At 40.3% G+C, this 25,753-nt stretch overlaps 2 protein-coding genes across 2 annotated transcripts in view; both read right to left on the reverse strand.

The window, feature by feature from the left end:
- The window catches only part of npdc1b (neural proliferation, differentiation and control, 1b), a 32,781-nt gene extending 20,716 nt beyond the window's left edge, over positions 1–12,065 (reverse strand). Inside the window, exons 1-2 of the mRNA XM_017432684.3 lie at positions 11,736–12,065; positions 2,000–2,167 (exon numbers count right to left, since the gene is read on the reverse strand). Of these exons, the coding sequence (XP_017288173.1) occupies positions 2,000–2,167; positions 11,736–11,805 (238 nt within the window). The 5' untranslated portion in view covers positions 11,806–12,065. The remainder of the gene's footprint in view (positions 1–1,999; positions 2,168–11,735) is intronic.
- Positions 12,066–15,407: 3,342 nt separating this feature from the next.
- Positions 15,408–25,753, reverse strand: part of niban2b (niban apoptosis regulator 2b) — a 49,047-nt gene continuing 38,701 nt past the window's right edge. Inside the window, exons 6-14 of the mRNA XM_017432719.3 lie at positions 23,947–24,062; positions 22,266–22,370; positions 21,773–21,935; positions 20,743–20,930; positions 20,435–20,590; positions 19,496–19,609; positions 18,282–18,389; positions 18,054–18,165; positions 15,408–16,920 (exon numbers count right to left, since the gene is read on the reverse strand). Coding sequence (XP_017288208.1) covers positions 15,980–16,920; positions 18,054–18,165; positions 18,282–18,389; positions 19,496–19,609; positions 20,435–20,590; positions 20,743–20,930; positions 21,773–21,935; positions 22,266–22,370; positions 23,947–24,062 — 2,003 coding nt within the window. The 3' untranslated portion in view covers positions 15,408–15,979. The remainder of the gene's footprint in view (positions 16,921–18,053; positions 18,166–18,281; positions 18,390–19,495; positions 19,610–20,434; positions 20,591–20,742; positions 20,931–21,772; positions 21,936–22,265; positions 22,371–23,946; positions 24,063–25,753) is intronic.

Raw genomic sequence — 25,753 nt, forward strand, 5'->3', positions numbered from 1 at the left:
CACCACTTCCTGGTTATTACTTTTTTGGCTGCTACCAACAGAATTTTGAACAAGTAACAATCTTTATTAAGTACAACATTTTCCGAAAGACCTAAATATAAAACCTGACTGGTCCTAGATATTGAATATCCCAGTATTGTTACAATCTCTTTGTGTATTTTGTCCCAGAACTGTGTAATCCTGGGACAAAGCCAGAAAATATGCGCATGATTAACATTAAGCGCTCCACAATCTCTCCAACATGGTTGAACTCTGGATTTGAATTTACTAGTAATTTTGGGTGTTATAAAAAATCTGATTACATTCTTCCAACAGTATTCTCTCCAGATTCTGGAAGAGGATGTTGTAATTTGGGTCTTCCAGATATTCAGCCAGTCGTCTTCTGTTAACAGAATGCCCAGTTCCCTTTCCCATTTTGTCTTAATTTCCAATGTGTTAGTGCCTCTATTTTCTAACAAATATTTATAAAGTAAGGATACTGTTCTGTGCTTTTTACCCTTATAGATCTCAATCAGCATTTTGACAATCCCATTTTCATTTGGGTCTATTTTATGCTTTATCTCTTTTTAATGATAAAGCATTAGTTTATAATATTGATGCTTGTCCCAGTAAGTCAGTTCCTGTATTTGGGCATCTGAACAGGAAAGCAGAGACTCACAAAGATCATAAACTAGTGACACATTTCTGATTCAGAGTGAGGCAGAAAGTAGCTGCCATTACAACCCTCTGGACTCTGAAGTCAAGGAGCAATCCATAATTACATATTACCTTACACTCTCACCAAGTATTCAGCAAGCCATCCATTTAAGTGTCCTGCAAGCTCAAAAGCTAAATGTCCAGTTTGAGTGGCATGGTGACACTAAAACTTCTATTTGATTCTTTTTACTAAAAACAGGATGATTAATCTGCAGATATTAGCCACTTTAAAAAAAGCAATAGACCTTCCCTGCACATACTTAATCAATTACCAAGTAGGGAAAGAAAGATTCAGCAGCTGCTACAACCAGCTTCCTGTAGTCCAGATTTTTTTTGTTTTTAAACCAAATTTATGTTTAGATGTACAAGTTCTTCTAAAGGATGGTAAATATGCATTCATTTAAGTTAAGTTAAGAATTATTGTTATATCTTATTAAATAAAAAATAAATATGACCAAAAATAAAAATAGTTAGTGTTGTACATGGGCCATTGGCTGCCCTGATGCATTAGCCATCGAAAAACTCATCAATCGACCTCTACTTGTTACTCAAGCTAAAGATCACACTTATCAGCACTTTTGGTCCTAATTATAGGGAAATTTAATTCATGTTGCACATAATGAAATCCACTAGAAATTAAAACCACATAGCTTAAATGTGCAATCATACTTGGAAAATGTTTTCTCAGTTTAGCAAGGATGTACAGTAATAGTTGTGTGTTAAGCAGCTGAAAAACAAAGAAATAAGTTTGGATTTTGTCAGGAAAATAACAGCCAATAAAAGTTGGGTAGCAATACTAGGTACCTGGTACTTACTGGATACACAACTCGTATGTACTGGGCATGTACTAGTGCTTTCAGGGTACATACATGGAACCGGGCTGTATATTAGGTGACTTTTTACCCTGTACCTACAGGGTATGTCCTGGGTACATTGTAGATAAGTATCCAGTACGTTACCGGGTCATTTCCTGGTAAGTTACTGGATTCTTTCTAGGTATGTACAAGAACCAGGCTTCATAATGAAACAGCTTTCTACCCTTCACTTACAGGGTATGTACCTGCTACGTTACATACCTGGTTTGTACCAGGCATGCATTGGGCTACATATAGCTACCAAAAGTTAAACTTAGGTCGTGTAGCAAAAATGTGAACAGCTGGCAAAAATGTAGGCTTTTAAATGTTTGGATCATGTTCATTCAGATATTTTTTTCTGTAGAACTAAAAAGCCCAAATCATATATATGAGACAGCTTTATTTCATTTAACACTGTACAAGTGTGTACTATGAGCTGTCTGACCTACCTTTAATGGACTGAGCAGGATGATAAGCGTGTCTCCTCTTTACGACACAGCGTCCATGCAAGTTCTCCACCAAAGGGTGGAGGCAGGGACCGCACTGGGTGCTGCCTGGCTGGCAGAAGTGCCGTCCGGCCCGGGCACAGTCCAGACTGCGAGGGCATACATGAGATCCTGTACAGGAAGGGAGAAAAGACAAGACTTAAATGAAATGGGACTTTCTGTTTCATTTGGAAATACTATTTTATGTTAAATCTACCAGCACAAATTATTAATTCATTGTGAAACATTTAGGGCACTAATTGTAAGAAGTATTAAATTTATAGCAGTGTGTTCAGTTTTTATTAGATATTGTAAAAACAAAAAGGATTTCTGTTTGGGAATATTTGATTGGCTTTAGATTTACTACAGTTTGTAGTGTGGCACAACCTATCACTATATAAACTTTAATTTAGCATTTGAAAAGAAAAAAAATACTTAAAAATGCAGACAACTCTAACAAAGATGAAAGGGTGATAATGTTTATTCACATATCCTGTTTGTCATGTTAGCAAAATCTCTCATAAACGACTGGACATATTTTTACGAAACTTTCAAAAAGTAATCATTGCATCTGAGGCAGCTCCAAACATTCAGCTGATCTAAGGGACATCTGGGACACAACAAGATCACAGACAGACCAAATCTTTCCTGAAAAGCAGCTGTGATAACCAAGGCCGTCTTCCCTGAGCTACCACCAAGGTTCCTTACCCATCCCAGGGAATTCCACCCAGGACATGCTAAGGACACCCGCCAATGCTCACTAACCGACCCCACACGGACTGCAGTTAACAGTGAAAAGTACTCTTTAAACAGTCAGATTGCTTCCATTTTACAATAAGAATTATTCATTCATGACTCATTTGGTGATTTGTTTTAATGTAAATTCTTAAATAAATCTCCTTTAACCTAAAGTAAAGTTGTCCTGAAGTTTTGTTTGTGTGAAATTTGGAGTCCTTACTATCTATAGGACCACTGATTTACAGAAAAGGGACTACTTTATATGTGTACAACAAATCAAACCAGCAAACAAGTATGTGGGGTCACAACAAGCTGCGGCTCCATGGTTCCCTACAATAATAAGACAATCTCTGATGTACCAGGCTGAACCCACACAAAGCAGCATCACTCTGCTGGGTGCTAATTCAGCTCCAGTTTTATGACTCATGCTGTGTAAGAGGAGGTGTTGGCACCAGATGGCCACTTACAAACAAAGATTTACATTTACATTTTTCTCATTTGAGGAACCCCTAAATGAGTTTTGGCCATCTGGTCCTGCTTCAGGAGCAGGAATCTGTTCTCTGTCCTTATTTGCACTTGGAAAACTCTGGCATTATCTCTACAGCAAACACCTGAAACAATAACAACAAAGTCCTTTCCAAGTTGGGAACAGATATGCTTTAAGGTCAGAGAGGCGCTTCCTCTCTGACCTGAGGACCGATGGGAGCGGGCTGTGTGTGACTGTGTGTGACCATGGCTGAGCTGCTGCCGGTGAAGGCTGGTGCTTTGTGTGTGAGCTTTCAAAGATGGTCACAATGGAGACACTGACAGGTCTGCAGCCGTGGAGAGTCTTACAAAGCATTATCGGATACACCAATCACTTTTGTCAACAATTTCAGTAACTATGAGTGTCAGCGCACAAGTATCGAAGCACCCTTATAACTATTCTGTTAAAAAGAAAAAAGGTCAAAATATGCAAATTATACACAAGGACAAACGGCTCAACCTGGATTAGCCTGCTATGACTTTTACTAGTGGTATGTCATATAACATTGACAGATTTTGCCCCCAAAAAACAAAAACGGACACAAAACAAAAAAAGGACACACAAAAAAAGCTAATGCAATTAATATGATCTTGGTGAAACAAAAGAATTCAGCTGTCTTTGCAGCTCTGTATCTCAGACCTACATCATTCACAGTTTAAACAGGAAGCATAAAGTTGGACTTTACATGGCTAAACAACTTTCCACATTATATTTAAATATTTCCTTTAAAACTGGAAGGGTCTTTTTATCCTGTCATATCTCCTTTTCACAACACTGCTGAAACAAAGACTGACATGTGGAACTACCAGGCTTTTGCCACACATGATTCAAGATCTTTTAAGATCTATCTTATAGTTTTTCCACAGTGACTGTTTGCTAAGGCTGTCTGTTTCTGCCTCGCTTAAGTTTGCAGTTAGGGACCGAGAGACACAGGTGTACAGTTACCATGGTAACCACAATGAGGCAGCAGCTGTAACATTTCTTTTGGTCGTGGTAGTCTTCTTACACAGTTCAAGCATCAAATTGTATTTTTTCTTAGTTTAAATCATTACAAACCTGTGCTGGGATTTTGTGCAGGGGCAGCTTTGGCATCCTCAACATTTTTGTCAGAAATTTTCTAGTTTATTTTATTGGATCAGTCAAAATAGGTCAGCTCTCGCTCAACAAGTTCATCACTGAGCCTTGGCTCCCCATGATCCTGACACCTAATCAAGTACAGCCATATTTTTTTGTACCAGAAGGTTTTGACACCTGGAACATCTTGCAAAGGTTGCAGATAAGGAGATGCCAAAACTCAGCTGTCGTGCCACCTCAGTTTAGAAATAAACTTTGTCATTTTTCTCTCAGGAGTATCAAAAATATTGTTGAATATTTTACTGGCTATGAGAATAAAGTTTGAAACTATAGTAATAAAGAAAATCCTGCTTTAAAAACAGAACGCTTGCTGATATAACCCCCCCGACTACCAGGTGCCACTGCAATGAGACATTCAGGATTGTTCCTCAACACATCACGTAGAAAGAGAAATTAGCAAAGATTCCAAAATATAAAACAATCAACATTTCTAAAAAGTTGTAAATAGTATGTGGAAGTCAGGAGTATGTGAGGGTAGTGTGAGAGATGAACAAGGACAGCAGGACAGTGGTGAGATGTGCAGTAGAAGTGACAGATAGAGGTGAGATTAAACCAGGGATCAGCTCTGTTTGTAAATGTGATGGACAGATGGACAGATTGACAGATAAGGTCAGGAAAAAGTCCCAAAAGACTAATGTTTTGCATACAGCCTTATGATCTGTAGTCAGAGTAGGTAGCAGGTGGAAAAGAGCCTGAAGAGGTGGAAGTATGCTCTGGACAACAGAGGAATAAAGCAGTAGGATTGAGACAGTAAATCCTTGAAGGAACGCTCATCACTCACTGCCTTCCACTAAGATCATCTTCTGATGAGGAGGAACTGAATTATGTGTTTTGTTAAACCTTGTAAATGCACATAGTGTGTGTTGATTATCATGCTCAGCTACTACCACACCTCGTTTTATTTTAGTTTCTCTAAAACTGGCTGAAATAAACCCATTTATGTATTTGATAAGGATGATTCGCTGTGACAGCCATCTTGAACTGGATTGACTCTGAAAGTAATCATTAAGATGCACATCTACACCTGATTAACTTTTAGAGAATTTTGTTAAACTCTATTCCATGATTCATGAGATATTTTGCTAACAGACAAGGTTGATTCAATAGTTAATGGCAAAGTTTTAAAAGCAAATGTGGAGTCATCAGTTAGCACTAAGAGTATAAGTTGGGGATCAGTCTCAGCTGCTGACACACTAAATTCTAGCTCTATATCTGTGAAAGTGACTACGTTACTATGACCTGTATGAGTGGAAAAAAACTTTCTGTGATGTATGGTTTGAGATTGTGGCACTAATATATTATAAATATAGAAATAATAAAAACAGGTGGCAGAGCTAAAGATGATAAGGTTTTTATGGGTAGTGAACACAATGAACAGGAGTAAAAATGAGGATATCTAAGGTCCAGCTCCGGTTGAGCTGAGATAGTTTGGACATGTGAAAGGACAGTGGACATATTGGACAAAGGATTTTAAATATGAAGCAGCCAGGGAGGAGGTTGGTGGGCGCAGTGAAGGAGGATATACAGGGGTTTGGTGTGACAGAACAAGGTGGAGGCAGGTGATCCACTGTGGCAACCGAAACAAGATTCTTTATTAGTTGATATAAAACACAATGTTATCACACTTAAAGCTGAAAGGATGGAAACTGGTCCTGCATCATCAAGGCTGGAAGTCAGGATGTGGTTCATCTGTAAAAGCAAATAAGTGGAAACGGAGAAACAGTTCAGCCTTTTTATCACCTACACTTCCAGTCTGTCACATCTGTCCCACAGTGAATCCAGCCAGCAGCATGCTGCTGAAGTGAGAACCAACCTGACTGTATGTGCTTAGTTAAAATATCATCTGATTATGTTGCTGTGCTTTAAACACAGGTTAAATGTTTGTGACTGTCTGTTTCACCAAACTAGTACAACAGAAGGTAGTTTAATTCTTGAAGGAATGCATACGGCCCAGAGGTTTACACTTAGATCATCTTCTGATGAGAAATGATGTAGTTAAAGCAGTTTTGGTCAAACCTTGAAAATAACATGATGTGCAATCTCATGTGATAGTGCAAGGGGTCACAATCAGAGTATCTGCTGTCAAATTGTAGCTCAATATCTGTCATACTGTGGTTTCCTGGATTAATTACACTCTGAAGTATAACTAGTTATACAGGCGTATCCACTGACTGTTTCCTGAAAGTTGGATTGAAATCCTTCCAGAGGTTCATGAGATATTTCGCTAACAGACAAAGTTGCCTTAATAACAAAATGTTGAACAAAGATTTTGCACAATCTGTTAAAACTCAGAATATATGTTTGGATTCAGTCTCAACTACAAACACACTATATTTTAGGTTCATATCTTGTAAATCAACAGAATTAGTCATTTTTTATTTGTTTGTTTGTTTGTTTGTTTTTTAAGGTCAGTTGGCTGTGGAGGCCACTTTGAATCAGGTTGACTCCACAAGTTAATCAGTTGCAGACATTCATCCAATGATTTATTTTTTATTTTTTTGCAAAGTCCATTGAAATCCATGCAGTGGTTCATGAGATATTTTGCTAACAGGCACTCGCATACACAGGAGCAGAAACATTATCGTCCACCTTCACCTTGTGGCAGAGGGGGATAATTAGCAGGTGCTAAGGTTTTTCAGTATCTAATAAAAATTGTTGTACTGTAGCAATGACCACGCTTAGACTGAAAACAATCCCTTCACTGCATGTTTCCAGTCGGGAGGATTTGGAGCCGTTGTTGTCTTAAACATACAGTTATTTCCTTCAGCTCAGCATCTTCTGATTTTCCAGTCTGAACCGGGCTTCACGCTCTGAAACTGCTCCACCACACCACAGAGAAAATAATTAGAGCCCAATATCAATATCAACCCCTTTAGCTTCCTCATTAGCATCACTCCTATCTCTGCGAGAACATGAGCACCAGTCGCCATGACAACTGCCATGGCAACTGAGAGGGACTGACATCATTAAGGGAGGTGAGTCACCATACAAATACACAAGTCAGGGATGGTTCGTCTCAAGCTGGTGTGTGGGGTTGAAAAAGACAAGGAATGCTGATCTGTTCCTGGAACTCTGATCTCATCAGCTGATAGTAAACTTCTGACATATACATATACTGCACTCATTTATGAGCAAAGATCTGAAGCTTAATGCAGCGATCGTTTAGGACATTTAGGCTTTTATCCTCAAGCTTTAATCCAAGATCCATTTTGGTCAAGCCTTCTAAGTAATGTTACTGTACGATCTCTGTGTTAGAGCTTAGAGTATGACCCCCAGCTGCGACCACACCAGAGTTTAGCTGGAAAATCTATAATAGTTTCTGTCAAATTTATAGTTGCAGCCACTTTTGTTTTAGCTAAGGTCAGTTAGTCGCTGTGGCCATCTTGAACTGAGTTGCTATTCAGTTGTAGACATGCATCTAATGATTATTATCTGTAGGTTTTATTAAACTTAATAGATATTTCGCTAACAGACAGAGTTGATTCCACATAAAACCTTTACTCTATTTCTGTAAAATTGACAGAGTTTACACATTTCTTGGGTTGGTAAAATTGCTTGGATGTTGCTACCATCTGGAATCATCTTAACTTAAAAATAAATCAGCTGTAGATGTTCATCTAATCATTATTTTCTGAAAATTTCATTATAATCCATCAAGTGAGTTATGAGATATTTAGCTAACAATACAGACAAATGAAGACGCGCAAACGGGCAAATACACTGTCTCCCTTTCACTGTTGGCAGCAGGAGGCAAGTAGAAAAGTTGAAGTTTATGCTGAACAAAGCCAAGGTAAGCAGCTGTCAAACTGTAAAATGTCTGCCTGCTTCCTGCGGCCTCTCCTTGAAGACTGACACTAATCTATGTAAAGTTTTACCACAGCACAGACACTACAGCCTCCTGTTTCCCTGAGCCAGAGCATGAACCACACAGAGATAATGTCAGTCTGAGAGCAGACATGATGCTCCTGTCAGAATAACACTTAAATACAGGCAACATGACAGAAGTCTGATTACAGGGACAAAACAACAACCTTTGCTATAATCAGTCAAAGTCCACTTCATTTCATTCATTCAGTTTTAAAAAGGTTACGTGCTAAACATACAAGTAGCACTGGATGACAGTCTAATCCAGATTTAATGTTCTTGCCCATGGGCGTGCATGTGTCGGTTACCAAAATACCTCATGAACCACTGGGCAAATTTTACTGAAACTTTCAATCACTGAGTGTACATCTACAACTGATGAACTTTTGGAGTAAACCCAGTTCAATTTATAACTGATTTAATTTGACAGATATTGGGCTATAATACGATATGGTAGTAGCTGAGAGTCATGTCTGCACAAACTCTGAGTGGGACATCTTAGACTGCACATTAGTTATTTTCAAGGTTTGACCAACAACTCCATCGTTTCTCAACATAAGATAATCTTAGTGGAAAACTCTGGCATGAAATGTGGTGGGCGATATGCATTCCTTTAAAGAATTTGCACCTGTTGCATTTGTCAGACTACAGAACCTGTCCACCTCCTGTTCGTCTCCTAACTGCACTGCTTTGAATACGTCCACATGTAAATAGTTCTGACTGCAGAGCTGCTTTATCAAGGCTGTTTGGATAAAGGCTGCTAAGTTTATTGCAGAGCCTTTCTGTCAGGGGAACAGTTCTCTGAGCACCAGTGGCAGTCAATCAGTGTCACAAACGCTTCCTTTCACGTGTGAAAGCATTTGTGGCCCTGCACAAGTACACAAACTCAAATCTGTTAGGCCGCCACAACAACCCTGCTGACACATGCTGGGAGAGGGTGACGCCCCAGGCACTCACTGCCTGGTTAACAGCCTGGTTAAGCTTCCATCTTCATAACATTGGTATTTAAATACACTCGGTCATTTTGAATGAGCATGTGGAGAAACTTAACATGTGGAGAAACTGAACATGTAAGCTCTTCTCCATGTTCTAGGATATATTTATATTTTAGTGTGCAAACACTCAGACATGCAAACAAACTGTTCCTGACCAAGCCCCGGTTCAAACTGGAACATTTTTTCTCCCCCATCTCCCCCACAAAAAAAATAAAATCTTTTATTTGTTGTTTCTAAAAAATATCCTCTCGAAATGTTTTCTTCCACATGGAAATGCAGTAAAATGACCCAAGATGCTGCAGTAACCACACCAGGCCTGTATGTGGCGCTGTGATGCTGCCACAACTTTACACCAGAAGCAGAAAACAAGGCGTGGAGCATCTGCTCCAAAGCTGAGAGTTGGGTCATTAAAATATACGGACAAGATGGATGATTTTCAGGAACAGTGTCCACTGAGGGACGGCTGAAGTCTTGGTCTTAACTCTATTCCCTTGTTCCAGGTTTTTCTACATTTATACTTTATGTACTTTGTATTATTTTTCTACATTGTTGGCTTCAGCATGGTTGACAGTTCAATAAAAGGACAAAACATCTTTGTCTTAGATTATCTGGTGTAATAATGAGGAGTTTTTGCTGTGCTCAGTTAAATGTAAATGTGTTGTTTATCAGTCCTGTTTGTTCACTGAAATAAAACAGTATATGATGGTTTTACTGTAAGCAACAGGCAGATCTGCAACCTAAACAGAAGCATGTAATCTGTTATTGTTACGTGTCATGTTTGGGGTCAAAGGTCAGGCAGGAGGTGGAACGATGACATCAGAGTTGTGTTCTGTTTTTCTGTCTTCATGTAGATATAAAGATGTTTCCGTCTGGACCCAGCTGCAAACAATTCCATGATGTGTGTGTTTTCGTTTGTCTTTTAGCAAAATAACTGACGAACATCAAAAAAATAAATCACTTTGGGAACTATTTTCATGAGCATTAAGGCCAGAATGAGCCCACACTGTATTGTAGTTTATGATGAATGAGACAGGCTTGCATACGAGAAGCTCTGCTATCCAAAGTGTTTGTTTCATTGCTTTTCACAAACAAACAATGTTTACACATCCAGGACTGGAGCAGTCGAGACGATCTTAGTGACATCTCACAAAACAGGAAGGTTTCCTCTGATGGAGAGTTTATCAAAGAGTGTTGGAGACACAGACTCACACCTTGTCACTGAAACTCACCTGCAGCTGTCCTCCACACCTTCCTCCCGTCTGAAACATGACTTTAGTGCACATGTTCAAAGCCAACAAAAAATCTGATTTATTTCACTGGAGGACAATTGGATTTTATGTCATTAGCTCTTGGTGGTGTTTGAAATACTAAAAAACGTTTATATTTTTTCACAACTGCTTCTGTGAATGTCCACGATTAAACGTAGAAAGTTTAAATACTCAGTATGACTGGTTCAGATTTTTATTGGCAGCAAAGGAAAATTCTATTTATAGCAAATTAGAAAATTTATGTTTGGCAGATATGAGTTTAACCCGCTGGCTGGGCCTTCTGCAACAGTCCCAGTTTCATATGTGGGCCTTTGGGAAATAACTGGTGTGTGACGTTACACACACACACACACACACAGTGGGAGCTCTTCAGCTGACAGCAGGAATGTGTTCCTGACAGCAGCCAGGTGATGGACAGGACGTCTTTCATGATAACCAAGGCCAAGACATGTAACACACACACACACACACTGAGGACATTCAGGGCTCACTGGTGTCCCTGCTCTCAGACTGCTGCTGTCTCCCAGGGACAGGGACATGGACAGGGACACACATCACTGTGCTGGGTTCTGACTGCACGTACACACGAGCTCTTCAGCTTCACAACTCAGCCAACAACCTGGATGTTTTTGTTGACTTGGCAGTGACACAGATAACAGATTACAGCATCCTCCTTGGCTTTTTCAACAAACAGCTCCAGGCACAGAGAACTTCAGAATACTGGTTGGTTTAAAGTGAATAAATATCTCCCTTTTTTTTTTTTTTTTAACCCACTAATAGTTCAGACAGCCCAGCCATTCTAACCATGTGAAAACAGCACATCAGACACTTTTATCCCAGTAAAACATCAAACTTTCAATAAGGCTGCACCTTTATTTCATGCTGAACAGGACTTAGATTGCTTCTTCAATTTAATTAAAAAAGAAAAATTCCTAAAGACCCGTTTAGTGTTAGTGAGGAAAGTTTAGAAAAGGCTGAAGAAAGAGCACCAGTCGCTTCCTGACAAACAGCTTTTTTATGGTGGAGTCCTTCTCCTCTCTGACCAGAACCATGAGGCCACCAGCAGGCTGCTGGCAGGGAGGAGCAGGATGGAGCAGGATGGAGCAGGGCGGACAGACAGGCGGACAGACAGGCGGACAGACAGACAGACAGACAGGCGGACAGACGCGTCTCACCTGTCAGGCTGGAGCTGAGCGCCAGCAGGGCCGCGAGCACCGCAGCCCGGCCGAGCGGCGGAGCCCACATCCTGGCCGCGGCTCCGGCGGAGCACCGAACGACGGAGGTAGAGAAGGAGGAGGAGGAGGAGGAGGCGGAGGGGAGTCGCTCCTGATCATCCCTCCATCCCCTGGTGCTTTTAGGAAGGACAGAACTCCGAACAATCCGACGAAGAGAAGCAATGCGGGTCTGTTCGTGACAGGTGATGCGCCGCCTCTCCTACAGCTGCTGCTGCTGCTGCTGAGCGGGAGCAAAGGCACGTAAGCGTGTGACGTCAAGACGTCGAGCTCCCTGCTGCTGCTGCTGTCATCCAGTTCTGTTGGAGCGTCCAGCTGGCGCTCTGCTTCTTTTAACCCCAAACAAAAACAACTGGACTTCTATTCTCAAATCAAAGAGCAGGGAGTGTGGAGTTTGAGCTTTTAAAGCTGAGATGTTCTATAAAGTGGATTCAGACGCAGATTACACTCACTCTCTAAACAATAGAGGCTCGTTAGGGTCCTTGTTAGTCTGACTCACTCTTGTCACATGAGTGCAGGTGTTGATTGGAGTGAAACTGACTGGGGATCAGGCCTAAAGCTGGAATCTGAGACCTCCTCCTCTGTTTGATGTTGGTTTCTTCCTTTATCCCCCTCTGGAACCATCTGTCTTCTCAGTCCAAAATATGAACATTTTGGTCCTCAAAGGAGTGTCCCTTATCCTTGAGGTGTAGGTGAACCGTCCTGGGTGACTGAGAGTCTACACCAGCTTATCTGCTTCTTTTAGCTTTAACAACTGGGTTTCAGCTTCTTCCACAAATTTCACCCAAGTCACTCAGCTCTCAGCCTTCTTGTAGCAGGTTCACAGAAAAATCTGTTTCTCTAGATTGTGTTTGAAATCTGCTGTCACTTTAACTAAAAAACTGTCAAATTTAAAAGACCAATAGCAGCTTAAACAACAAACTATTTAATACTTCAATAAACCAAAGTATATTTATATTTTCAATTTCTTTAAGAATAAAGTGTGTTCCCTGTGAACTTAATAAGGAATGTGTCTTTTTGATTTCAAATATAGATTGATTCCTTATTTTAAGAGACTGCTGGCAACCCTTTGTCAAACACGAAAACATCCTTTGTTACAGCCTACCAAACCCCAGGGCAGGTTGTGTCACATGCAGGGGAGAGATGTACGGCTGCCAAATGACTCTTAAAATAAGGATTCATCCAGTGTTTAAAACTGAATTATTATTATTATTAAGCTGATAAGTTCTTTATTTTTAAGCGCCACTGTAAATGTGTTTATAGATGATAAATGAAACAAGTGAAACAGGGATTTTCTCTAATCAGTGCTGAAGAATCCTGTCTTTTATTTCCTCTGGGAAAGATGTTAAACACAGAATTATACTTCGGTTATCTGAAGCTACTAAGAAGCTTGTTGTTTAAATTGCTTTTTGTCTGTTCAATTAGACATTTTTTATTTAAAGTAGCAGTAGTTTTGGCCTAGTGTACATGGTTATTTCATTGCTATTTTTACAATGTTGAGTTAATCTGAAATTTCAGTGGCATCTTGTAAATATGTTTCTAAAATATATGTTCAGTGTGTCTTTTTGGTTGAGTTAAAATGTAGTCTTAATGTACTTTTTATCAAGCACATTATTACCTTTGACCCAGGGGTTAGAGTAGAACAGAATCATCTCATTGTCTTTGTACTGTATAGATTGTATACGATGTGGTGCATTAGTATCAATATACAGTGTTATAGAATATAAAAATCATGAAGTTAGCTTTGGTATTTCTTAGCCTAAAGTAGCCTGCATGAAGACGACGTGTTCATTAGTCCCAGAGAATGTGTTTGGATCCCAACAAATTGTAAACATCATTTGTAACTACAGATGTGTGTTGATTTTATCCTTCGAACTCCCCAAAAGCCTTCAGGAGACAAAGCAACCATAAATAAAAAGGTTTATGTCAGGGGTGGGCAATCCTGGTCCTCAGGGCCACTATCCTGCATGTTTTCCTTGTTTCTCTGCTCCAACACACCTGATTCAGAGGTTAAATCACCTCTTCATGTTCTACAGAAGTCTGTTAATCACCCATTGATTCAGATCAGGTGTGTTGGAGCAGAGAAACAAGTAAAACATGCAGGATAGTGGCCCTGAGGACCAGGATTGGACACCCCTGGTTTATGAACTCGTCACACAAAGCCTGCTTTTACATGTATGTTTTGTAAAATATTAATAATAATCATCTGCTGCAACTCTTGGCTCTCCTCTTTATATTACTAGAAAGTATCAAATCATTCCAAAGGCAGAATTTAGCAGACAAACTGTTCAGTCCCACTGCAGGAAAAGCAAAAAGCTTTTATTGAAAACAGTGATATGTTGTTCTTTAGCGCCCCCTGCTGAAAACACAGGTCATCTGCATTATTTAAAAATGAACAGACTAAAATGATGAACGGATCAAAATACTGACACATCTGTGCATTCTTCATTATCATTCAGAAAACAGAAGGAAGAGGAAAATTAAACTTCCTATGTTTCATTCAAGCTTTCCTTTTTCAGAAAGTATTCAAATAAATAAGAAATAAATGAAAGCCGAGCATTCCCACACCACCTTTCATGCCAGTTTTAAACTGAGATTATCTCATGCTGAGAAGAGACCGAGTTGTAGTCAATTAAACGATGTGATCTCATGAAATGTGTTAACCACCGAAGCATGTGTTGAGGATGACTCTCAGCTACTACTGGACTAAATTTGAGCTCAATATCTGTAAACCTGACTGAGTTATTGTTGAATTTGCTAATGGAAACCAGTTGTGGATCTTTAATTAGGTGGACTTCAGTAGTTATTTAGCCTAAATGTGCACTCGATGGTTTCATTAAAGTCCGTCCAGTCGTTCAGGAGAGGTTTCGCTAACAGACAGCGCTGACTCCAATAATTAATGTCCAAGTCAGAGAAACAGATCTCACTAAATATGTTAGCAGTTAGAATATGTGCTGGGGACGACTCTTAGCTGTGACCACACCAAATTCTACCTAAATGTCTAAAATTGTGTGAATTATTGCCATTTATGTGTTCTCTGTAGTCAGTCGGCTGTGGCAGCCATCTTGAATTGAACTTCTAGTTAACGAGCTATAGATGTACAGTACATCCAATGACTACTTTCTTAGTTTCAATAAAATCTGTTCAGTAGTTCAGGAGATATTTTGCTAACAGATGAACAAACATGGGCAAAAACATTATCACCCCTTCCTCTTTAGGTGATAAGAAGCTAATTTAATGCAGCATATATACTAAAAATCATTCAGGTTTGTTTATAAATTTGCAGTCTGAAAAATGTTTCAATGGGAGCCATTTAAAAACAGCTTTTATAAAAATCTCCTTTCTGAGAAGTGGTTGATGTCGTTTACATTTATTAAAGACTGTTGCTCTCCTTCTCCAAGTCAAAAACCACAAGGACTAATTAATCATATTTAATGGATAATGATTTATTATCAATAGGTTTGATTTGTAACACACAAGAGAAAAATAAATCTAAAAAAAACAAGACAAAATAATAATGGGGTGCAAAATAATAAATAAGAAGTGAAAAAAAAAAAATCAGTAAACACATTTATGAAATGATTTTTAAAAAATCTGTAAAATGACAGTTTGGTGGTTTGTTGATCTTTCATACTCAACATACATGAAGTCAATAAAATAATGTTGTCTGAGAGGCTCTAAAACTTGTTCACTGAGACAATCCATTTATCACATGCACGTTGAAGGAAAGAACTTTAAACATCTCTGCCTTTCATGCAGCTCACTGCGCCCAGCATTACGCCAAAAAACTAATCCGGGTTTTTTCTTATCACACTTGGTCCAAGCAGCTCAATTACCTGAGTTTCCAACACCCAAGAAAGTCCTAAAAATCTAACTGCTGCAGGTTACAGGAGTTTGATAAAACAGACTAAATCAACAAGCGTTTCACCAGTGTTCACGCTCCTGATCCATGTTTCTAACACACCAGCCGGCCACTGTGCTCACATTCAACTAAGTGGAAAGAAAAGAAGTGTGTGGGTTGTGTGTGTGGACTGAAAGTTGGGGGTCCTCCAGGCTTGTGTGAGCCTCTGAGCCACACTTGGTGATTTCTGCTGTGGAAACGGAAACAGGATGTGGTTAAAACAGTATAAAGTGTCCTTTACTGTTTAAAAAAAACAACAAAAAAAAACGGGTTCAGTTTGACTTCATCACTGGTTTCTGCTGTCAGAGTCGTTCGTTTCAGGCTCTTCCTTTGCTGCCACGGCTTCATGCTCCTCCTCAGAGGTCGCCTCTTCTTCCTTTACCACCTCGGTGGTGGGAGACTGGAAGCCACTATCGTTGTGAGGAAGCAGGGGGGAGTTGGTTGCTGCGTCTGGAGGGTTCTCTGGAGTGGTTTCCTCAGTGAGATGTGGTGGAGAGGCCTCCTCCTCTGCCTCCTCCACTGGCTGGCTGACCTCTTCCTTCTCTTCTTTGACTGGCTCTGCATTGGACTCAACTTCCAGTGGGACATCTTGTTTACACAGTTCCTCAGGTTTGGCTTCTTTTTCCTTTAAGACAGAACCGTTGGATGTGTGTGGGCTTGTTTCAGTAGCTTCACTCAGAGGAGGTGGCGATGACACTACCTCCTCTGAGACCTCCTCCTTCACCACCACTGGCTGTTCGGCTTCTTTCTCTTCCTCCTCTCCTTCACCTGGAGCCCCTTCTGCAGCTGCTTCAACCTTTAGGACAACCTCTTCTTGAGTCTGCTCCTCTGCTTGGACTGCTTCCTCCTTCAAGGTGGACCCAATGGACATGCCTGAAGGGTTCTCTGCAGCTCCCCTCTGCTCAGCGGAGGCCTCCTCATCAGCTTTCTCCTCCACAATGACGTCAATGCTGGGCACTTCTATGCACGACTCACCAGGAATGAAGGTGGAGCCCTCCACCTGGATCATGGACACCACCTGCTTCATCCTTCTCCTCTTTGACTCGGCATGGTTCCCATCAGCCTCCTCTCCCGCATCTCCTGCCTCCTCCTGGTCTGCTCCGTACTTCTCGGCCCAGTCAATGGACGGGTTTTCACCCAGCAGCTGGAGGCTGGGGTCGCTGTTGCTGAGGACAATGCTGTCCCTGTACAGGTTGTGTCTCCTCTGGACTGCTGCCTCCTTCACAGCTGCAGACAGAAGAAAGGTGGAGATTTAGCAGGTTACACATCACTGCTAACTGATTTTTTTCCACATATCCATAATCTTCATTCTGTGTGGAAGAACGTGGCTTTCTGGAGCTGAGAGATGAAACCTGTGGTGTCATTTGTCCCAGGAGTATTTAATTATGAAGATTTTATTATAAATCCAGTACAGCCAATAAATGGTACAACAGCCACTTAGGATGTTTAAGAACTTGTTTTTTAAGATATCTGAGTTTCCCCTAATACAAGATGAGCTTCGATGTACGAATGTTACAGACATTTCAGTGTTTAAGTCTGACTTGTAAGAATGTCATTGTGACCTGAAAGAAAGATATTATCTAACCAAGTTGTAATAGAAGTGCAGTTTGATTGTATAGTTGTATATAAAAATAAGACATTATTTTCTCAGACTGAACCGTTCCCATTTCAGGTCAGTTAATTATTTGAGAAGGCAGGGAGGGATGAACAGAAGAGGGAAATTTAGTTGTCATAGCAGCATCCAGGTACTTCACAGAACAGCAGCACAATAATAAAAGTGCAAGAAGACAATAAAACAAAATACAAAAACAGGATTAGTCATGGAGTAGTAACATTATAAGTGATAACATTGGCAGAAATAATTATCTCCACGTAAGGAGAAAGGTATGGTTTGAGATGCATTTCTCTGTACATGATGATAACAATCCATTCTGTGTGGTAAGAAAAAATATGCAGATTTATCTATAATGTGCAAATGTTTGTTGAATCCATTTAGTCCTGCTCAGTGACCTCAGCTCGAATGAAGGTGGGTAAGCTGCAGAGAGGAAGGATTTTCTTGGCCGTTTGTTTTTGCATCTGGGATGAAGGAGTGGCTTTCTGATGCAGCTCCTAAGATTGTCTACGATTCTTTGAAGGCTGTGGGAATTATTCTGTCCCTCCAAGGTGTTATAACAGACTTTAATAAGTTTATTCAGTCTGTTGGCGTCCTCTGCTTTGCCACTGTTGTTCTGTGGCTGAGGAACCCCAGCTTTAAAGCATCAGGAACACCTCTTTACAGTTCTAAATGTGAGCTGTAATCTGCTCCAGTGATAACCCAGAGTCATCGTACAGTGAATCAGTTACCTCTGTAGAAGACTTACCCATCATGATGTCTTTCATGACTGAGTGCAGAACCACCTCCTCAAAGATGTTCTCCACAAGGATAAAGCGGGAAAAGTCCTCAAAAATCAGCTCCTGGAAGCGTGGAAGCTCCTGGTGTTCACAGCAACAACAACATCTGGTCATATTTAGTAACAGGCTGCAGCAGCGCAGGTAGGCATGTCCTCAGCTGATACTGCCACAGAAAAGAAAAATAAAGCCGAACTCACCGAGGAGCAGGATGGGCTGAGCTGCTTCAGCATGTAGGGGATGAAGATCTGCAGGAGAGCCTCCCGGAAGAAACGCTTCCTCACCGTGCTGCTGTCATAGTCAAACTTCTGAATATCACAACAACGGAGAGACAGGAGAAAGCTTTAAGGTGCAGCGATGAAACCCTTTTACCTTTTACATTTATTACCAGCCCGATTTGTTTTACAGTAATTTGAGGAACTTGTGTTTTCCTGATACATGCAGCTGAAAGTTTTAATACATTGATGGAAAGAATTGGTTTGTTGGACCACAAGAGGAGCTTCTTACTATTGTGGAGTATGTGATAATGTGCAGAACCCAAACATTAGGTTTAAAAGCAAATACAGATGCAGACAAATGACCTTTCATTAAAGAAAGAAAAGTTCACTGAAATAATTTGAAACTAAAGAACGTAATAAAAAGAAAAATCACTAAAATCAACTAAAGAAACACAGAATTAACAGGAGTACCACCAACGGCACATAATACAGCTGTCAGTGATTTATCACGGTAAAGAAAATCCAAAGCAAAGTTTGCTCTCACACAACAGTCTTTAACACATGTCTGTTATGTGTAGTGAAGCCTGTGGAGGGGTGGAAAGTCAGTTTCACTGATAATGACACTGTCCGTGGTGTAAATTGACAAATAATTCAATTAAAGAACATAAAAGTGCAGCTATTAGTTACATTGTGAAGAACCTACTACCAGCCTTTTTGTCAAGGCCAGTTATTAGTTTTATTTTTCAGTAATTCTGTTGAACCAAAATTCAAAACAAATTGAATTTTCATTAATTGAGTTTTAGTAAATTAGTTTTTTTTTTTTTTTTGTCAGTTTTAAGTTATTTCAGTGAACCTTGTCTTTTTTTTTTTTTTTACAAAAGGCTACAAACAAAATTATCTGTCGGAGGATTTCAAAGGTATGTTTTTTCTTTAACTGTATTAACAGCAACAAGCAGAAAAAAGTCAATTTTTAAATAATTTTAAAACTTTTATGAGACACAGTAACAATAAATAAATCAATCTTTAAACCAAACAGATGCACAATGTTTTATTCAACAACTTGTCAGAATGCCTTTCCAGGGTGCATGTTTTCATTCTCAAGGCTCTGCTCATCTGGTGGGGTCCAACATTTGGAAATCTACAAAATCATTTATAAAAACTCAGTGTAATGCCATCTGTCCCTGTGTGTGTTTGACCTTTATGACTCGGTCCTGGCAGCGCTGGATGCTCTTACAGAGATCCTCAGTACCCTGAGACTCCAGACTCTGGTGAAGGATCTGTTCAAACGTGTACACTGCATCATCCATTTGCTGGAGGAACACAGAGAAAGAAAACAATCATTGCATTATAGGAACGATTTCAAAATAAAATACATGTTTTAACACTCTTTGTTTTCAGGAGCCCAAACGTTTGATCGTTATACAGGTGGTGAAATATTTCATTATAGTAATTAATTGTTCCCCGACTCATTTATTCTGTCATGATCAGCCTGTTTTCCTTCTGTGAAACGTTAAAAAAGCGTGACTGTGTGAAGTGCATGAATTGGGTCAATAACCCATGAAGTTCTCCTTCTGGACTGAAATACATGTGCTTCACACCTAAAACACATGTGAAGATGTGACGTAATCTACAATAACTTTTACTAATCTGCCTTTCATTATGTACTGAATGTAAATTATCGTATTATTACAGGAAGTGAACTGACTGTAACTGAATTTGAAGTGGATTTATGATTTGGACTTCTTTTTTCTTTTGTTTGATGCCATGAGATCCCCTTTTTAGTGAATTGGTGCCAGAAAAATAAACTGAACTGAATTAAAATCTCCAAGCTTCCTGAAGCAGCATTCTAGGAAATAAATCCCTTCATGAGGGTATCGGGTGAGGAATTAAACTAATTTTCATGACAATCTTCCAGAATGAGCTGAGAATGAGATGCTCAGCTGCTCCCTTCCTTCTGCCGTGATGCACAGCCATGTTTCTGCAGTAGCTTACAACGCATCAAAACTGTGTATCCTACACACTCGGTAGGGTAGGGCGAGGCGTGGGTATTCAATTAGCTGCAATCTAAAAGTTAAACATTCAACAGTTACTTTCCTCAAGATTTCCTAAATGTTACTGAACAAACAGATTGTCACCTTTCTCATGAGGATCTGGGCTCTTTGGATGAACACTGAGGGGCTGGAGACATCAAACCTCTGCTGCAGGCCCTCCAGACTCAGTTGTTCCACCTTTTCATAACAGCTTTGCATCTTGACCGGATGGAAGGCCAGCATGGAGGTCTTCTCCATGTGCTGAGGACAACAAGGGGACGGTTCACACAGGTTCTCTTGGACTGATTGGGTTTAAAGACACAGCTGCACCAAAATGATCCCCAGCATAGCAGTCATAATGATATGCTGGGGAACAATCAACAGATTGAAAAGCTGCTGACAGTCCTCCTCACCTGAGCCACAGTCTCCTTGGTCCCGTTATTGAGGGAGTTCTTGCTCATTTCCACCAAGTCCTTGAAGAAGACGTCACGGACCTCAGAAAACCCTCGGCTGGTGGGCTCCATCAGAGCGTCCAGAATCGAGCTGATGTATGGCTGGATGCTCACCTTCAGCAACTTCTCAGCCTTGGGAAGAACCACAGCTGCAGGGAACAAAGAACATCAGATTAGGAGAGGAGAACGAGTCTGTATCCAACAGGGTTGAGCGTCAGGCTCAAACTTTTCCATAGGCCATTGTTCTGTAGGAGTGCCAGCCCAGGCAAGTGGCCTCATTAACTTCTACCATGATGACCTTATTGTCCCAGCACATGATGTTTTTGAAAGCTGAAACCTGCAGGAAAATGATTTAAACTTCTTTTCATGATGAAGCGCAGGGCAGTGAGAGCACACTGAGGAGGAGTTGGTGGTGAAGGGAATTGTGTCACACAAGCCTATTTGACACAAACTCTGACTCATTTCCTAATCTGACATTTCCTTAAAATCTTAAAGAACAACAGTGAACAAGCACCAAGTGAGAAAATGGGGTTTAAACCCATTAAGTCTTTCCATCGGTGGTGCCTCATAATGCAGAGGCAGAAATGTCCACAGAGCACAGGAGGAAACTGCCACAGGCAGCCTTCACTTAAATAAGATCAATCAAACGAGTATATTTGTTTAATTCTTTGGAGAGTGTGTGCAACAGCTGCCATGACAGGTCACAGTGCTAAATTTATACCCCAGCTGATTCCTGGAAGAAAAAACAAAACCTTTGTATTGCAGCTTCATTTTGCCAAATCAGCATCATTTATTCTGCAGCCAGCTGACACGACAAAGTCATCTTGTTTACTTCAAACCAGGTATAGGAAATGAGTTTGATTCTCATTTTCTCTGATGCAAGCTGCAAGCCTTTTCAACCTGAGCTTCACCACAGCTACAAAGAAAAAAAGGTTTATAAATCTGTGTCTGTATCATTTGAGTAAAGAAAACAGGCAGATCTGTTTCTGACCTTTGATCTTGTTGGAGACATGCTCCTTGGACGTGATGATCTGGTCCATGTCTGTTCGTACGGAGGCTTCCAGAGAGGAGCGGGCTGCCTCACACTTGTGCACCACGGTGTCATACTGGGCCTGGCATTGGGACTGCACCAAGCAGTACGCTACATCACTGATCTGCACTCAGAAAACAAAGAACTCACAGCTCAGGGTGCATGGTTGGAGCTCAACAAGCTCTCCTCATACACAGGCAACATTAGTTTTTCTTTTAAACTAAAATAAAGAACATAATGGCTGAATGATTCTAACAGGATTCTAAAATATTTGCATGTAAAAATAACAATCATCATCATGGTTCTGCAAAAAAGAAGCTTAAAAAACTAGGGCACGTCCAACTTAAAACCATCAGTTACAGTGTCTTTGAGAAGAAACTGACACATATACAGTGCAGAAAAGCATGATCTGGTCCTAAGAGCCAAGGTGACAGTAGGTGGAACAGCTTCTCACCAGCATCCAGGTCCTCTGCCTCTCGTGCAGCTTGCCTTTGAGGCGGGGGGAGATGAGCTCTCTCAGCTCAGGAAGGAGGCCCTCCATCACCAGGTTAGACAGAATCTACAAGGAAAACACACTGTTACCCAGTTCAAACTGCTAAAACTGGACTGTATTTTTCTTCAAGCATCATGGTTCACTTTCTCTGAAATGGCTGCATCCAGAAAAACAACAATTTAGGTCTTTGGTGGGAAAGCTGTATTGCAATATGCATTGTTTCAAGTGATGCAGAGTTTTAAACTAATGCCATCTTACAATGAGAAAGCATGGAGCTATAGCCTTTTTGGTCAAAAATTGTAACCGACAATAAGGATGAGATCATGTGATATTACAAAACCTTTGAAAAGGAGTACGTTTTGTAATTTAGTTTAATTAAAATGTGTCCAGTGGTTCAGGAGATATTTTGCCAACTAGACAAAACCCACGCTGACACAGGCAAAACGTCATCACCATCCTTTCACCTTTAGCAGGGGGTGATAAGAGGACAGACACAACTCCAGCCTCTTTTGGACAATGGTTTTGTGTTATGGCTGCAAAGACGAGCCTCTTCACTCACACATGCACCAACCAAGCTGACAACATCCCACAGGGGCTGTCAAAATAACTGATATTTTAATATAATTGATACTAAAAACGGTTTAAAACTGTACTCGTTTTTGTCAGTATAAACAGGGTGTGTTCATCTCCATACGTTGCTGAAACAGCCCCTGAGCCCCTCCCCTCGCCGATCCTTGCAACAGCTCACACACACGAACAGTCATGGCTGACAACGACGCTGCGCTGCTGCTGCTGCAAGATTAAAACCACCTTTACATGACAAGCCTTTGTGACCTTGAGTTGAAAAGTCTTTTTTTTCAATCAAATCAAATGGACAGATTCCAATTCAAGATGACTACCACAACTAATCAACCTTCGCAAACATAAAACTGCTATAACTCAGTCAATTTTACAGTGATGTGGCTGTAGCTCTGTCATTCACAACACATACTCCGAGTGCTGACACGCCTCAGTCCGGCCTGGGTCGGGTCAGTCCGTGTTCCCGCCCGGGTTCTGAGTCTTTGCATTGGCCAGGGATCCGGTGTTCCATGGGGACCGACTGGTCTTGCAGATTTGATGTCAGCGGACTGCAGGCCATTGATTGGTTCAGTGGACGGGGGAGGACAGCACAGATGAGTCTTATTTCCAGTGACTGCTCCTTACCACCATCTTCTTAGCGATTTGCTTTTGGTCGTTGTGGAAGAGCTCGTGTTTCAGTGTTTTGAAAATGGCCATGAAAGTAGCATCAGTGCCTTGGTCTAACGACGAGGTGTGCTTACAAGGTCTGACCAAAATGGTTATTACTCGGTCCCTTTTCAACAAAACGATCTTTCTGTATGAGCTTCCTTTTTGATTATTGAGTGGCATTTTCTTTGATACATCAAAGGTATGCAGGAGTGATCAGATGATGAAACCGAAATAAAGTTTCACCATTTTTCTTTATCAGACGTAGAAAAACAAAAAGATTTCTACTTTTTGGGGTTTTAAAACAAACTAAAACAAAACCATGTTTTTAAAGTTTCAAACGTGTCCTGACAGCTCATTAATTGCCACAAAGTGAGTCAGATGTTTTTGGCAACATAAAACCACTTGTATTCATTACCTGTGAAGGAACCCCACACATCATCTCCCAGGTGCCATAGTGCCCGTGAGCTTGTCGGTAGAGTCGGACTGCATCAGTAAAGGCTGGCGTTTGGACTTTATGCTCCTCGCATAAACCTGCAAATGAAAAATTAACAGTTAGCTTTAATGTGCAATATGGATTAGCAGTTTAGAACAAAATAAAACAGTTAACACGTACAATGACAGAGACTAAATACCAGCAGTCTGTTTGACTGACAGGAATGTCATACAAACAAAAAAAGGACATAACAAATGATCCCAATGTCCAGTGGGCTGCTTTAGTTTCTGGATATGTGTAAATACAAAAACAATCTAAGCCTAAAAGGTTATTTTAAAAGATAAATAAATAAGAAGAACAGTGCAGCAGAAAGACTTTTCTGTCTAAACTGAACTGAACTCACTCTGTGTGAACATATGCTATTCATTAGGAACACATTTCTGCCATACTTGAAATGTAATGTGTTCAAGTTTCCATTTTACACAGTCATGGGAAAAAAGAAAGTCCACCTACAGAACATTCTACAGTGACAATGTTTTCACACAAACTTTAGGACTGCTGCCAATCTTCTAACAAGTTCGACCGAAGATTTTTTCAAGTTTTTGTTCACTTGAGGTTAGATTTGAATTTTTTAAATTACAGATTTTTTATTATTATGTCCTGTTATGTAAAACCCTTGACCTGAAAGTGTGGACTTTATTTTCCTCATGAATGTATTCTTTTGAATAAGTCACTGTCGTTTCTTTCATTTAGTGCAGGTTTTAGGTTTCAGGTTAAACTACCTAACAGTTTATTCATTCTTCATCTTTAGCTGGTTTCCACAGTTTCTTTCATGTCATTTCTGATGAGGGTGTAAAAGGCCGTTTGCTCCCCTCTCTGCCAGTTTCCTTCTAACTTTCAAACAGAGGCCACTCCGAAATTCAGACTGTGCTTGCAAACTTCCAACAATGCTAGGGAACGTGATTAAGATATGTGAAATGAAGAACAACAAGGAATCTGTTGAAAAAAAAGAAGGTAGATCTAAAGCAGAATTTCACAGTAAATTTAATCGAGGGATTACTTGGAATCTACAACCGTCAGTGGAGGAATACACAGGTGTTCACCGATGATCACGATTTCCACTAACTGAAGCTAAAAATGTAAACAAAACAAACAGGCTCTGTAGGTTCCACAAGTCGGGCATCAGTAGGTATAACTGTAATATTTGTTTGTCCATTTATGTAAACATTTGTAAAAAAGAATTATTGCAAACTTGTTTGGATTAAAGATTAATTTCGCATTTTGGCCTGAACACAGAGACCATCACCCTGTTCCCCCCAGCGGGTCTGCTGAAAACACAACTAATAAGATCAGATGGGAGCTTTTAAACAAGCACACGAACGACGGTAATAAGGGCTTACGATTCAGATTTAATTCTTTAAAGACAGAAAGAAATAATACCTGCTACTCACTGTGGATCGCCTCAAACTTTAGCATTAGCTGTTGTAATCAACCTTGTGTCTGTTAGCAAAATATCTCATTAACCACTGAGAGGTTTGTAGTGAAACTCTTATAAAGTCATGACTGGCTGTACATCTAAAAGTTATTCACGTTTGGAGTCGGTAACATTTTAGCACACAGAGTATGTTGTGCCTAACTCTCACCTACTACCACATCAGGTTTTAGCCCAAAATCTATGGAGACAAAATAGATCCAAAATACCTGTGCGTGTGTAAAAGGATTTGTGCGTGTGTAAAAGGATTTGTGCGTGTGTAAAAATATTTGTGCGTGTGTAAAAATGTATTTGTAA

The sequence above is a fragment of the Kryptolebias marmoratus genome, linkage group LG1 (assembly GCF_001649575.2).
Source record: "Kryptolebias marmoratus isolate JLee-2015 linkage group LG1, ASM164957v2, whole genome shotgun sequence".
In the NCBI taxonomy this organism is placed as follows: Eukaryota; Metazoa; Chordata; class Actinopteri; order Cyprinodontiformes; family Rivulidae; genus Kryptolebias; species Kryptolebias marmoratus.